This window comes from Oryctolagus cuniculus, chromosome 13 (assembly GCF_964237555.1).
Source record: "Oryctolagus cuniculus chromosome 13, mOryCun1.1, whole genome shotgun sequence".
NCBI classification, from domain to species: domain Eukaryota; kingdom Metazoa; phylum Chordata; class Mammalia; order Lagomorpha; family Leporidae; genus Oryctolagus; species Oryctolagus cuniculus.
The window spans coordinates 26,781,978-26,795,477 of record NC_091444.1 but is presented as its reverse complement, the minus strand read 5'-3'; the positions used below and the strand labels follow the sequence as shown (position 1 = coordinate 26,795,477).

The 13,500-nt window shown below is 46.4% G+C and overlaps 1 protein-coding gene across 4 annotated transcripts in view; it reads right to left on the bottom strand.

Annotated features, from left to right (window-relative positions):
* The window catches only part of PPP2R5A (protein phosphatase 2 regulatory subunit B'alpha), a 76,671-nt gene extending 69,043 nt beyond the window's left edge, over nucleotides 1-7,628 (bottom strand). Inside the window, exon 1 of one of the 4 annotated variants that reach the window (XM_017347800.3) lies at nucleotides 6,712-7,628. In XM_017347800.3, coding sequence (XP_017203289.1) covers nucleotides 6,712-6,913 — 202 coding nt within the window. In that variant the 5' untranslated portion in view covers nucleotides 6,914-7,628. Of the gene's footprint in view, nucleotides 1-6,466 lie in introns of all 4 variants that reach the window. The other 3 variants (XM_070055257.1, XM_002717413.5, XM_070055259.1) reach the window with 3 other exon arrangements.
* Nucleotides 7,629-13,500: the final 5,872 nt, after the last annotated feature.

Below are 13,500 nucleotides of genomic sequence, written 5' to 3'. Positions count from 1 at the left end.
GCTGTGGTGTAGTGAGTAAAGCCATCCCCTGCAGTGCCGGCATCCCATATGGATGCCGGTTCAAGTCCCAGCTGCTCCACTTCTGATCCAGCTCTCTGTCAGGGACTGGGAAAGCAGTAGAAGAGGGTCCAAGTCCCTGGGTCCCTGCACCCACGTGGTTAGACCCAGAGGAAGCTCCAGGTTCTTGGCTTTGGTCCAGCGCAGCTCTGGCTGTTGCAGCCAACTAGGGAGTGAACCAACGGATGGAAGACCTCTCTCTATCTCTTGCCTCTCTTTCTCTCTCTCTGTGTAACTCTGACTCTCAAATAATCTTTAAAGTTGCCGGTGCCGTGGCTCACTAGGCTAATGCTCCGCCTTGCGGCGCCGGCACACCGGGTTCTAGTCCCTGTCGGGGCGCTGGATTCTGTCCTGGTTGCCCCTCTTCCAGGCCAGCTCTCTGCTGTGGCCAGGGAGTGCAGTGGAGGATGGCCCAAGTGCTTGGGCCCTGCACCCCATGGGAGACCAGGAGAAGCACCTGGCTCCTGCCATCGGATCAGCGTGGTGCGCCAGCCGCAGCGCGCTGGCCGCGGCGGCCATTGGAGGGTGAACCAACGGCAAAAGGAAGACCTTTCTCTCTGTCTCTCTCACTGTCCACTCTGCCTGTCAAAAAACAAACAAACAAACAAACAAACAAAAAAAACACTTTAAAGTTTACCAGGGTTAAACAACTAGCTCAAAGCTATTGTGAGTCATCACTAATGCCAGAGACAAGTTTATTATTTCAGGATACAGCTCTACCCCAATGGTCACACTATTGCATCAAAAACATTTTCCTGGATTATCACTTTATTCAGTTAGGCCTGTCATAAAATAAGACAAAATTAAATTAAGAATCGGAGAAGGTAATAAAAAGGAGGGGGTATGATTCTAAACAGGAAATTTTAAAAAGTTTTTATTAGTAGTAGTAGTATTTATTTGAAAGACAGAATTATAGAGAGAGGCAGAAACGGAGAGAAGTCTTCATCTGCTGGTTCATTCCCCAAATGGCAGCAATGGCTGGAGCTGAGCTGATATGAAGCCAGGAGCCAGAAGCCTCCTCTGGGTCTCCCAGGTGCAAGGGCCCAAGGGCTTGGGCCATCCTCTGCTGCTTTCCCAGGCATGTTAGTAGAAAGCTGGACTGAAAGTGGAGCAGCTGGAACTCGAACCGGTGCCCATATGGGATGCTGGAACTGCAGGCCAGGGCTTTAACCCCTACGCCACAGCACCGGTTCCCTAAATAGCAATTTTGAGGATGTTAAAAAATTAGGCTTAAACATCAAACTTTTTTCTTAATTTGAAGACAAGCAATTGATATTATATTTAGCAATTTCTCTAATATGTATATTTATGAAAAAATTTGTTTTAAATATTTCTTCCAGAAAAGATATGACAATGCTTCCAGAAAACAGTCTAAAAGTAACTAAAAGGTTATATCCCTCTGTAGTATATCCCTTTCTTAGCACATTCAGATAGGTGCATTTCAACTCTTCCTTTAGTGTCACCTCAATTACAAAAGGGGTTTTCTGCTTAGATGGGATGATGAGATGTTAACTTTAAGAAGATCTATAAATCTTAAAAGTTGATTAGTGTTTTCCTACCACCATCAAAAGTTAAGATAGTTAAGAAACTTCAAATTATGTCAGTGTTCTTGTTCCACAATTATCTCAAAGGAACATGCACCTCAAAAAAATATGCACACATATTCTCCTCTTCAAAGGTAAGCAACCCACCCCACTGTTTCTGGAGGACCTCAGTACTTCCAGTGGGATCAGTTACAAAGAATGGACCAACAAGGAATCTGAGCCATCTGGAAGTTCTCTACCTCAGCCAAAGGGGATTTTAACCTCAAAACCCATCTACACAATTCGACTCAGCAATTCAATTTCTTTGCATGGTTAAAAAAAAAATCTTGTTAGTTTGTATTAAAGAGTCTGACTTTACCATATTTCCATGTTTACATTCATATTGAAAAATGTTTGTCTCACTTCACATAAATCACATCTGAAAACAATTATAAATAAATACTTCACAACCAGGAAAGTTTACTATTTAAGTAACATTACTAATAATCTTTCATTTTAAAAATTAATCTAGATTTTAAATATGAAAATGGGAAAACAAGAATAGTAACTAACATTCTTTGCCAATTTTTAGGCACTTACATTATTTCACTTAACTCTCAAAATCCTGGGGAGACAGAAGGCATTCCCCATTTTACAGATAAGGAAAATGACTCAGATTAGAAGTTCACCTTTTACCCAGAACTAACCCCAGGGAACCCAAATTTTCTATCACCCTACTTCACATTTGCACAAAACAGGTAAGTGGCAAAAAAACTAAAATCATTTGACCTAGGTCCCAGTATCAGTTGCAACACCATCCAAATAAATAACCACAGGCCTGAAACAAAACTGCTCAAACTTAAACTTTCTCATCAATAAAATGGGATTAATACTGGTCTTGCCAAAAGCTGCTGAGATAATCTAACAAAATACAGTCCTTGAGGACAGGCATTTGATATAATAGTTAAGTCACTGGCTGAAACTCCCAAGTTCCATATCAGAGTCCTGGGTTTGAATTCCCTGCTCCAATCCCATTTCTAGCTATTTGTACCCTGGAAGACAGCAAGCTAATGGCTCAAGTAGTTGGGTCCCTGCCATGCACCTGGGCGAACTGGATTGAGTTCCCAGGCTTCCTGCTAATGTGAACCCTTTGGGGCAAGCAGGTGATGATTCCAGTAGCTGGGTCCCTGCCACCGACATGGAAAACCTGGATTGAGTTCCCAGGCTTTGGCCTGAGCCAGTCCCACCACCCCAGCTATCATGGGCATCTAGGGAGTGAGCCAGAGATGGTAGCTCACTCTCTCTTTCTCTGCCCTCAAATAAATAAAATAAATTGTAAAAATCTTTTTTGAAGATTTTAAAAGAAATATTTGTAAAACTACACTGAATCTTGGCTTGTCATATGACAGCATTACCTTAGATGGTGTGAAAAAGCAGGAGAGGGGCCGGTGCTGCCTATCCCATGTGGGCTTGGGTTCAAGTCTCCAGCTGCTCCACTTTCAACCCAGCTCTCTGCTATGGCCTGGGAAAGCAATAGAAGATGGCCCAACTCCTTGGGCCCCTGTACCCATGTGGGAGACCCGGAAGAAGCTCCTGGCTCCTGGCTTCGGATCGGCCAAGCTCCGGCCATTACGGCCATCTGGGGAGTGAACCAGCAGATGGAAGACCTTTCTCACTCATTCTCTCTCTCTTTCTCTCTGCCTCTGCTTCTCTGTAACTCTGCCTAGCAAATAAATAAATCTTAAAAAATAAAAAGTTAAACTAACAAAAATCTGTTAGATTTTTACCAATTCAGTAAAGTTGCAGGTTACAAAATCAACATGCAAAAAAAAAAAAGTGGCATTTAAAAAAGAAAAAGCAAGAGATAACAGGAATTAGGGGTTGCTCATCTTTATATTGTTTCATTTATTACAAACAATATCATTTAATAATTAAAAATAAACAAAGATAATACAATTTGAAAATGTTAAATTGTCAAACTGTCATTCTTGTAAACATAAGACACAGGCTACTTTACCAAACCAATCCTTCCAAAGACTTAAACAAAATAGGTTAAAAAGACTGAAAAATTTTCTATTGTGAATAACAGATTTTTTTTATAGTTAAAAGTTTCCTAATTATTGCTTACCAGATGAAAAGTTTAAAGTAGAAAAAGAAGGTCCTATGCTAACACAATTTGTTGTTATTACAGAGACAGAGTAAGGTCCCAACTGCTGGTCCACTATCCAGATGCCTCCAACAGCTTGGGCTAGGCAAGGCAAAAGGCCAGAACTGGAAATCCAACCCCACAGGGGTGGAAAGAACTCAATTACTTGAACCATCACTGCTGCCTCCCAGGGTCTCTGCATTGGTGGAAGCTGGAGTCAGGAGCAGGCCAGGGATGGGATCCAAGAACCCCTGATGCGGAATGTGTGTATCTTAATGGCTAGGCTGAATATCCCACTCCCCTAATGTAAATTGTAAATACAGAAAAAAATGATAAAATGCTCCAAACTTTATTTTCTAGTTCCTGGCTCTCAGAGAAGTTTACAGAATATGAGATTTAAAAGTGTTTTTAAAAAAATTATTTTAAGCTTCACAATATAAGGCAGTTTTTCAGGACACACATTGACAGTTTCTCATAAAAAAAACTTTAACAAAGCTTGTTCATTAAATATTTTCTACAATAAGAAATTATTGCAAGCATTTTTGTCATTAAAATCCTACAACCAATTTAGTAAATGATTTTGCACAAATAAACTTCTTACAGATGAAAAGATCAAATTGTTTTGTTAATCCTCACTCACAGTATGCTTTGAGGAAAACTAGCTGGCATCTTTCCAGTTTAGACCCATGTGGACAAAGTGTAACATAAGCAGGTTGGCATAAACACTTGAAAGATCTTGGATGCCCACAGATATCTGAATCACTCCACAATAAGATTATATTTCAGAGCAGGAAGAAAAAAAATCTCTTTCATACACATAGGGCTTCCCACTTTTTTTTTGTTTTTTTAAGGCCACTAATGGAAAAAACTACTAGTGACAGAAAAAACACAACACTGTGATAGCAACTACACTGCTAAAGTACCAAGCAAAGCAACTGATTTTTTTAGGAAAATAACTTTTCAAGTATATTGGCATTTGAAGTAAAAGTAGTTTTTCCTTTTAGCCAGTAACCCAAGAAAGGGTCTTGTTTTATTCAATAAAAGTTTATCTTGCAAGCATAACTTTCCTTATGATAGCTTTTTAATGCAAATATCTAAAATTAATCTAGATTTCCAATTTTATTTTTTTCCTACTACTAACCAAACACTATAAATAAAATACTGCACCTTCAACTTGTTGAACCAAATACCACATATCTTAGATGATGACTGACTCTATGCATATATTTCCCAGGCTTTTACAAGCAAAACATACAAAGCTACATCTCCTGGTTAAAACTAGCCATATGTTTAGTATTAAATTATTTCTATTAAAAAGTGAATATATCAATGAGTACAATACTAAAGGAACCAAAATAATTTATAATAACAAGCTAAATAAACATGAAAAAAATGCTAGCACCAAATCTTGGAAATGCAAAAATAATTTGATAATTTAATGGAAAAAAAAATCAGTATAAAAGTAACCATGATGTTTTAATTAAGTGTAAGATATAAAATCTATGAATAGCAATTCAATGTCCTGGTTGGAAAGATGATATTCTTTTATAACTGTGACATGGCTCAAGAGTTTTAAAGTCTTGGCAATGCCTACCACTGTGGTCTACCACTGACTACCCTATGCAAATTTTAACAATTTTTGTATGCTAAACAGCAATCAAGTAACATGCACAGATTAAATGCGTCTTAAAATCTCTTTTCAAAAGCCTGTTTGATTTGGGCTGGGGGATGTCCTTGATTTAGAAACACCCGAAAAGGCAGGGCAGTGTAGGGTTTGAATGGGGTTCCAGAACTACTGCAGGTCAACTGTGATTTGATCTGGGGTTTTCTTTAGACTCCTTGCCAAGCTAAGGCTGGATTCACAGGCCCAAAGACAAATTGAAACCAGACTGGCCTTGAGGGGATTGTGGAGCTTTTTTCAAATGGTTTGAGAAATCTGAACATTTATCTCTTTAATTTCCCAGCCTTACAAAACATATGATTCAGGTTTCCATTAAGTTTCTCTTGTTGCAGAATTTTGTTGGATGTCTATGAGCACTGTCATCTGACTCCATAACGACTTCTGTCTCATACAACGCAGATATTGAAATTGTAAAATTAAAAGTTAGTAATTCACAATGAATAAACTAGAACACCAAAAAAAAAAAAAAAAAAGAAAGAAAGAAAAAGAAAAAACTTACTGAAAAACCTCTGAATCTAGTGGGAAAAGTAAGTGAGCCAAAAAGAGTGCCAAGCACTTCTGCAAGGCATTAGGCACGGATACCAATTTGAATCACTGTACAAACCTACAAAGTCTGAATTACTGCCCGGGAACCAAGTTCCCGTTCCACCGCAAAGCAACACCAGACTCCCTTACACGTCCTCACATCGATCCTCTGTACCGTCTCAAACAATCGGGTATTTTCAGCTAACGATTCAACAAATAAGATCCTACACCGGTCCGACTTTTAGGCTTTTTCCTTATTAAAAACAAACAAACAAACAAACAAACTCGTGCACGTGAGGGCCAGCTGAACTCTCAACCGCTGTTTGCATTTGGATTCCAGGTCCGATGACTCAAATACAATCCATGGGGCGGGGAGTGGAGACCGGCGTGGGCGCCGACGGTAACAGCCAAAGTAAAGGTGGAGGAAGAGGGCCGCAGACAGGGGCTGAGACTTGGAAACCGGAGGAAGGCAAGGCAGGTCGCGGAGGCAAGATGGGTACAGAAAGAGGAGTGAGGGAGAGGAAAGAATTCTACCTCGCGGGACGCAGTCCCCAATCGGAAGCGCAGGTTAAGCCAGCGCGCAGGTGGGCAGGGTGCTGGCCTCGCCCCGGTGGGAAGTTAGGGTGAATCCGGGAGCCGCGAGAAGCACCACTCCGCAGCCTACACGTTTGCACTACAGGCGGGCGGGGGTCGCGGCGCGCACTCCGCGAGCCCCGGGGGAGGAAATGGCTCTGCGGCCGCCAGCGCTCGCCGGCCGGGGCTGCGCCCTCGGAGCTTACCTTTGAGCTGGGGCAAGGGGGAGAGCTCCGCCTGGCTGCCCTGGCTGCGGAACTGCGACGAGCCCTGGGAGCGCTTCTGCTTCTGTGCCTTGCGCACCGATTTCCGGGTGAAGCCGTCCACTTTCTCCGAGGCCGAGATGGCGGCGCTGGCAGCCCCCGCCGGCGGCGGCGGCGGCGGAGGCGACGACGACGACGACGACATCTCCGCGGCCCTGGCGCCTGGCAGCTCCGGCTACTGCTTGCACCGCGCGGGGCCGCGGCGGCGACGGCACGAGGAGGAGGAGGCGGGGGAGAGGCGCGGAGAGCTCGCGGCCCTGCGCCCCGGACCCCCGGCCAAACCGCCGTCCGGCTCCCGGGCGCCGCCGAGCTGCTCCTCGCCGCCCGCCAACGCCTCACGGCCACATCTCAGCGCCGGAGGCTCCTGGTCCCCGCCGCGCGGCGAGCTCCGGGGCTGAAGAAGTTGTTGACTCCGGGCGCAGAGGGCGGGTGGAAGGGGGAGCAGCCTGAAGTTTGGACAACTGAGGCGAGGGCACAGAGGTGCGGACGCCGGGCGCGCTCCTCGTCCCCTCAGTCCTGCTGACCAGCCGGCCGGCCGGCTAGCACCTCAGCGGCCGCTGCCAGCGCAGCCCTCCCCGCCGGGAGCCTCCTCCGGGGCGCTGCCGTCGCGGGTCCCCTCGGAACCGCCGCCGCCGTGCCCGCTCTCCCCTGTCAGCGCCAGCCCCTCATCGCCCGGGGCGGTGACCCGCTGCCCGGGCCCTCGGCTCGCACGCGCCGCCGGCTGCGCCCAGCAGTCCGAGCCCCCTCCCCCACGCGCCCGTCGGCCGCCCACGGAGAACCCCCGGCGAGCGACCGCTACAACTTGAGAAGGTGGTTGGTACAAGCAGAGGGCGGGAGTGTGTGCGTGTGCGCGCGCGCACGAGGGCGCGCGGCCCGGGGAGGGGCCTCGCGGAGGGCGGGGAGGGAGGGGTTTGACTGACAACTTCCGCGGGACCCCGCCAGCCTCGGGATGCTCCGGAGAGGACAGGGGGCGGGAAAGCATGCCAGTCTCCTCAGCCAATCGGAGCGCTAAGCGGCAGGAACCCTGTGAGGCGTGGCCTCCCGGGCGGTCTATCAAGTGTCCGAAGGCGGTGAGGTGAGGCAGGGATGTAGGGCGTGGCCGTGTGACGAGCTTCAGTCGCGGCCAATCAGAAGTGAGAGTGGGTAGCGGGGTGCCGTCTGCGTCACAGCCGCGTAACTAATTCTTTTGGGAGGGGAAGTGCCCCTCCACCGCGGGTACTTTCGCACGCCTGCGCGACGGCCCGGGCTATAATTGCCTCCTGACAACCTATGAGAAGACCAGAAAACTAGAGGGGCAGTTCAGAGAGCACACAGAGTTCCCTCCCCTCCCCTCGCCTCTCTGCTGGCCAATAAGGCGCTGAAGCGACGGGTAGGGAGTTAGGGGGCCCGGAAGAGCGCCAGGTGTTGCGTCACTGCGAAGGGGCGGGGCAAAAACCAGGGTGGGCGGTGGGACGGTGTGATAGGCTGGTGAAGATCCCCGGGGAAGGCGAGGTCGTGAACTCGGCCAATCAGCGTGAGGTCCTGGAGTCTTTGGGCGGGCCTTGGAGCCACTCTGACCCTAAACCGCGTACTTGGTAGTTGGGGAGTGAGTTTGTAGCTCGGGTGTTTCAGGCACCGTTTGCTTGGTTTGGACAGAGTTCTCTGCACGTCAGCGCCCCCCCACCCCACCCGCCAAGAGGTGTCGCATTCCTAGCTTAGTGTCCCGCGACTGTTTACCCCCTCAGGCGAGGCCTTCAGCTAGTCCAGCGCGCCGAGCGTGAGTTCGCTGATCGGTGGTTTGTGGCTTGGCGGCTTGCCACTAAGATCCCTTCCTTGAAAATGCTAGGTTTTAAATTTCTTAGTTTCCTGGGCAGTGTTTTGTACATAATGATGCATAATAAAGCGTACGTGAGCTGAGCCGTCTGTCTCCCTTTGCGTCGTCCTACCCGCGCCTGCAATCCTCTCCCGCCAGCATCGGCTCTTCCTTTGACGAAATGGAAATAGCGGCCATGGAGTTCTGCAAAGCTACCTGATGTGCATGCCCGGAAGACCCCAACTTTGTGGCAGGAAGGTGAACTCCAGACCTAGGACCAAACATACTGTCCTCAAACAGCTCACCCTTCAGATTGGCTGGGTGGCGGACCTGCGATGAGCGCCCCACCCCCCACCAAGGAGATTCACACCTCAGCAGCGTCCCTGACACCTCCCTCATCCAGTCAGGCTCCGGATCAGGATGACTCTGCCTTCCCAAACGTTGAAAACCAGGTCCTCCTCACAATTTGCACGGGCGACCGCCAAGTATGGTTCAGGGCTTCCATGCTCACTGCCTGATCGGTCTCGTAAACAGCTACTTGTAACCAACCACCTGCAGAACAGAGTCAAAATTCGGTAAAACTCCTAGTGGTTATGCGGGGTGTACACCACACTCTGTGTCTACATAGTTCTTTTCTTCGCTTCAGTCACATCATTGCGCATAGTGATCTTCTAAAAATAATTGTGCATCCTTGACGCTTAGTCTTTGCTGTTCCAACAGCTTGAAATAATCCGTCCATTCCTGCCCCTCTCCATCTTGTTGAGACCAATCTTTTCTCCCAACCCCAGCTCAACTTCTGAAGCCGGTCATAAAATCTGGTCAGAAGTGAAGAGTCCCTTCTTTGTTTCCTCTTGCACTTATTATCCACATCATTCACGGGGCCTGTCATCACACGTGGAGATAGCAGCGTGCCCCTTCTCCTCTGAGCATTTCTAACTGTCACCAAGAGAACGAAAACTCAGTTACTTAGTTAGTTTACACTTCTGTATCCCCCACTGAGCACAGGACAGATACGCAATACATAATACAATTTTTAGTACTCAACAGCAAAGTTTCTGAAAATGTGCCTGTTAGATCACTCACACCAGAATCCTCTGGGATATTATTTAAAATTCAGATTCCTGGACCTCTCCCTAGACACACAGAACCAGAACCTATGGGAAGAGCACTCAGAAATTATTTTTAATAAGCTCCCAAGTCATTCTTATGCAAACAAAAATATTGGAACTACTGTTCTGTAGTCATCTGGGTATTATTAAAAATAGATTGTAAATGTGTAGAAGAAGTCAGGGATAGTTCTATTTATAATAAAGATAATTTACATGAGGCTGGCACTGTGGCATAGCTGGTAAAGCTGCCACCTGTGGTGCCAGCATCCCCTGTGGGCACCCGTTCATGTCCCAGCTGCTCCACTTCTCTTCCAGCTCCCTGCTAATGGCCTTGGAAAAGCAGTGGAAGATGGCCCAAGTGCTTGCACACCTGCTAGCCACACGGGAGACCTGGAAGAAGCTTTTGGCTCCTGGCATTGGCCTGGCCCAACCCTGGCTATTGCAGCCCTCTCAGGAGTGAACCAGTGGATGGAAAATCTCCCTTTCTCTATCTCTCACTGTCTCTCTCTGACTTTCAAATAAATAAGTAAAATCAGATTTACTTTTTATTTATTTGAAAGAGAGAGAGAGGTCTTCTATCTGCTGGTTCACTCCCCAAATGGCCGCAACAGCTGGAGCTGAGCCAATTCAAAGCCAGGAGCTAAAAGCTTTCTCTGGGTCTCCTAAATGGGTACAGGGGCCCAAGGACTTGGGCCATCCTCCTCTGCTTTCCCAGGCGCACTAGCAGAGAGCTGGATCAGAAGTGGAGCAGCTGGGATTTGAACTGGTGCCATATGGGATACTGGTGCTGCAGACCCAGGCTTTAACCAACTGCCCCATAGCACCGGACCTTAAATAAATTTTAACAAAGATAATTTACATGAAGTAAGAAGAGGAGACAAAAAGGCAGAAAACAAACTAATACATTAAAGCTAAAATTCATAATGAATATGATAGATATAGATAGAATAGATAGAAACACATACTGGAAAAACCTTGTTGGGAATCTTGGAACCAACAAAACTGTCTGGGCTTTGTTGGAAATGGCAAGAATTTGCGGGAAGAATTTTGAGTACAATATTAAACAATGAATTAGAATCTGAAAACAGAGGGTGGCATTCCAGAATACAGTTACCAAACAGAGGGTAAAGAACAATAGTCCAAGAATGAAAAAACCTGACTTTATAGTACTTATTAATAATATGACCTTGTCAAGTCACTCCTTTTTTCAAAGCCTTAGTTTCCACATTTGTTCATCAGGAAAAAATAAGTGCGCAGCCTTTATCACAGAGGTGGCTTTGTTTTAAATGTGGCACATGGAAGAAAACTCTTGAAAACTATGCAGATGATAATTTTGTATACACATATGTTTTATCAAACATGTATTTGGCATTGATTGCCTGAATAACTAAGGTATCTGGGTCCTAGACAGAAGTTTGGTCACTAAGAATCATCTAAAAGAAACCTGCAAGCTCAGAACTAACCTGGATAGACCCTGAAGCAGAGTGAGTACCCGATTCCATGCAGCAGAATTGCTGATCCTTTCCACATGGGAAGGTCCTTGGTAACAGTGACTCAGAGGCCAAGACTTCATCACAGCAAATTCCTTGGATCAGTTTGTCCCTACCTCACTTGGCTTCCTTAGTCCGTAAACATATGTGTGCTTCCTGAACTCATTCTTTAATCCATGATACATAGTTTACTGCACAAAATGACTCATGAAATAACAATATTCACATTGTCAAAATCATAGTCCATTAATGGTTTGAAGAGTATATGAGAGAATGTTCAAATCACTGGGAAATTCTCAAAAATATTTTCAAAGTTTTTGACTGTCAATAGTCTTTCCTTAAGCACCTGAGTCCCAAGTCACATTCCAATAGAACTTCAAACCAAAATGTTTTATCTGCACAGATAGTACTGGTATGTTTCAAATTTACAAAAATGAAAGTCTGATGTTGGCCAACTCTCCACAGGAAATAGCAAGATAAATAAAGGTTGGCCCTTACCATCAATGCAATGAGGACAGACAACATCAATAAACTGTGGAGTCATTTATCATTTAAAAAATGTGTATGTGAAACTATAGAGTCCCACTATACAGAAGGAAAATGAGATGATCAGGGAATAGAGTGGTGCTCAGTGCTTTCCATGCATTCATCCAAAACGTGTTCATTAACTTTTTTTTTTAAAGACTTCGTTATTCTTCAACTAAGTTTTTCTTTGTAGTGGCTTCCTGCTGATTGCCTTTTTAAAAAGATTTATTTATTTATTTTGAAATTCAGAGTTACACAGAGAGAGAAGGAGAAAGAGAGAGAAAAAGAGAGAGGTCTTCCATTCTCTGGTTCACTCCCCAGTTGGCCACAATGACCAGAGCTGCACCAATCTAAAGCCAGGAGCCAGGGGCCTCCTCCTGGTCTCCCATGTGGATGCACAGGCCCAAGGACTTGGGCCATCTTCAACTGCTTTCCCAGGCCATAGCGGAGAGTTGGATTGGAAGAGGAGAAGCCAGGACTAGAACCGGCACCCATTTGGGATGCCTGCACTGCAGACAGTGGCTTTACCTGCTACGCCACAGCGCTGGCCCCCATTAACTTCTTATAATGTGCCTGATCTGTTCCAGGTGCTAGTGCAGCAGTGAATGAGACTGGAACTCTCTGCATGGAGCTCAGCATCCATGGTGAAGTCTCGCATCAATTCAAGTTCAAAGCCGGAGGAAACACAGAGGCTTGCACAGACAGGCATCCAAAACTGCTTGGGTGAACTGACAAGGTGACTAATTCATCCCTGTTTGCTAGGGACTTATCCAGATCTAGCACTGAAAGTCCCTCAGTCCTGGGCAAACCAGGATGGTTGGTTACTCAATGGATCCAAACAACATATATTTATTAAAGGCTTAGCACAAGCAAGGCCCATGGCTAAACCTTGTGGTTTCCACCCAGAGGAAGTACAAGCTCTAGGCAAAGGGATGAGGTGTGCATTCAGAGAAAGTTAACTTCTCAATCAGGACGGTATTTGATGAGAGCTAAGACAGTAAATTTGGAGGCAGCTCACAGATGATGTCTGTGCCAAGATGGGGGGAATGATCTCTAAGATGAACCTGGAGGATCAGGAGTAACTACATAAGTAGAGAGAAAGAAAAGAGATGAGAAAACACATTATCCAACTGTTTACTGCTTGTCTCTCCTGGTGGCCAACTTGTTACGTCCACCTCCTCCTCCACTCTGTCTCATTGTGTGATACCACATGGTCACCTTTTTTTTTTTTTTTTTTTTTTTTTTTTTTTTGACAGGCAAAGTGGACAGTGAGAGAGAGAGACAGAGAGAAAGGTCTTCCTTTGCCATTGGTTCACCCTTGAATGGCCGCCACGGCTGGCGCACTGCGGCCGGCGCACCACGCTGATCTGATGGCAGGAGCCAGGTGCTTCTCCTGGTCTCCCATGGGGTGCAGGGCCCAAGCACTTGGGCCATCCTCCACTGCACTCCCTGGCCACAGCAGAGAGCTGGCCTGGAAGAGGGGCAACCGGGACAGAATCTGGCACCCCGACCGGGACTAGAACCCGGTGTGCCGGCGCCACAAGGCAGAGGATTAGCCTAGTGAGCCGCGGCGCCGGCCCACCTTTCGACCACTGTCCACCAATAACAAGGGGATAAATTATATGAAGTTGTGGAAGTATGAAGCACGGGTATGTAGAAAGGAGGTTAGAAGAAGTAGTTTCAGGGCTGGTGCTGTGGTGTAGTCGGTAAAGCCTCTGCCTGCAGTGCCGGCCGGCATCCCACATGTGCTCTGGTTCATATTCTGGCTGCTCCACTTCTGATCTAGCTCTATGCTATGGCCTGGAAAAGCAATAGA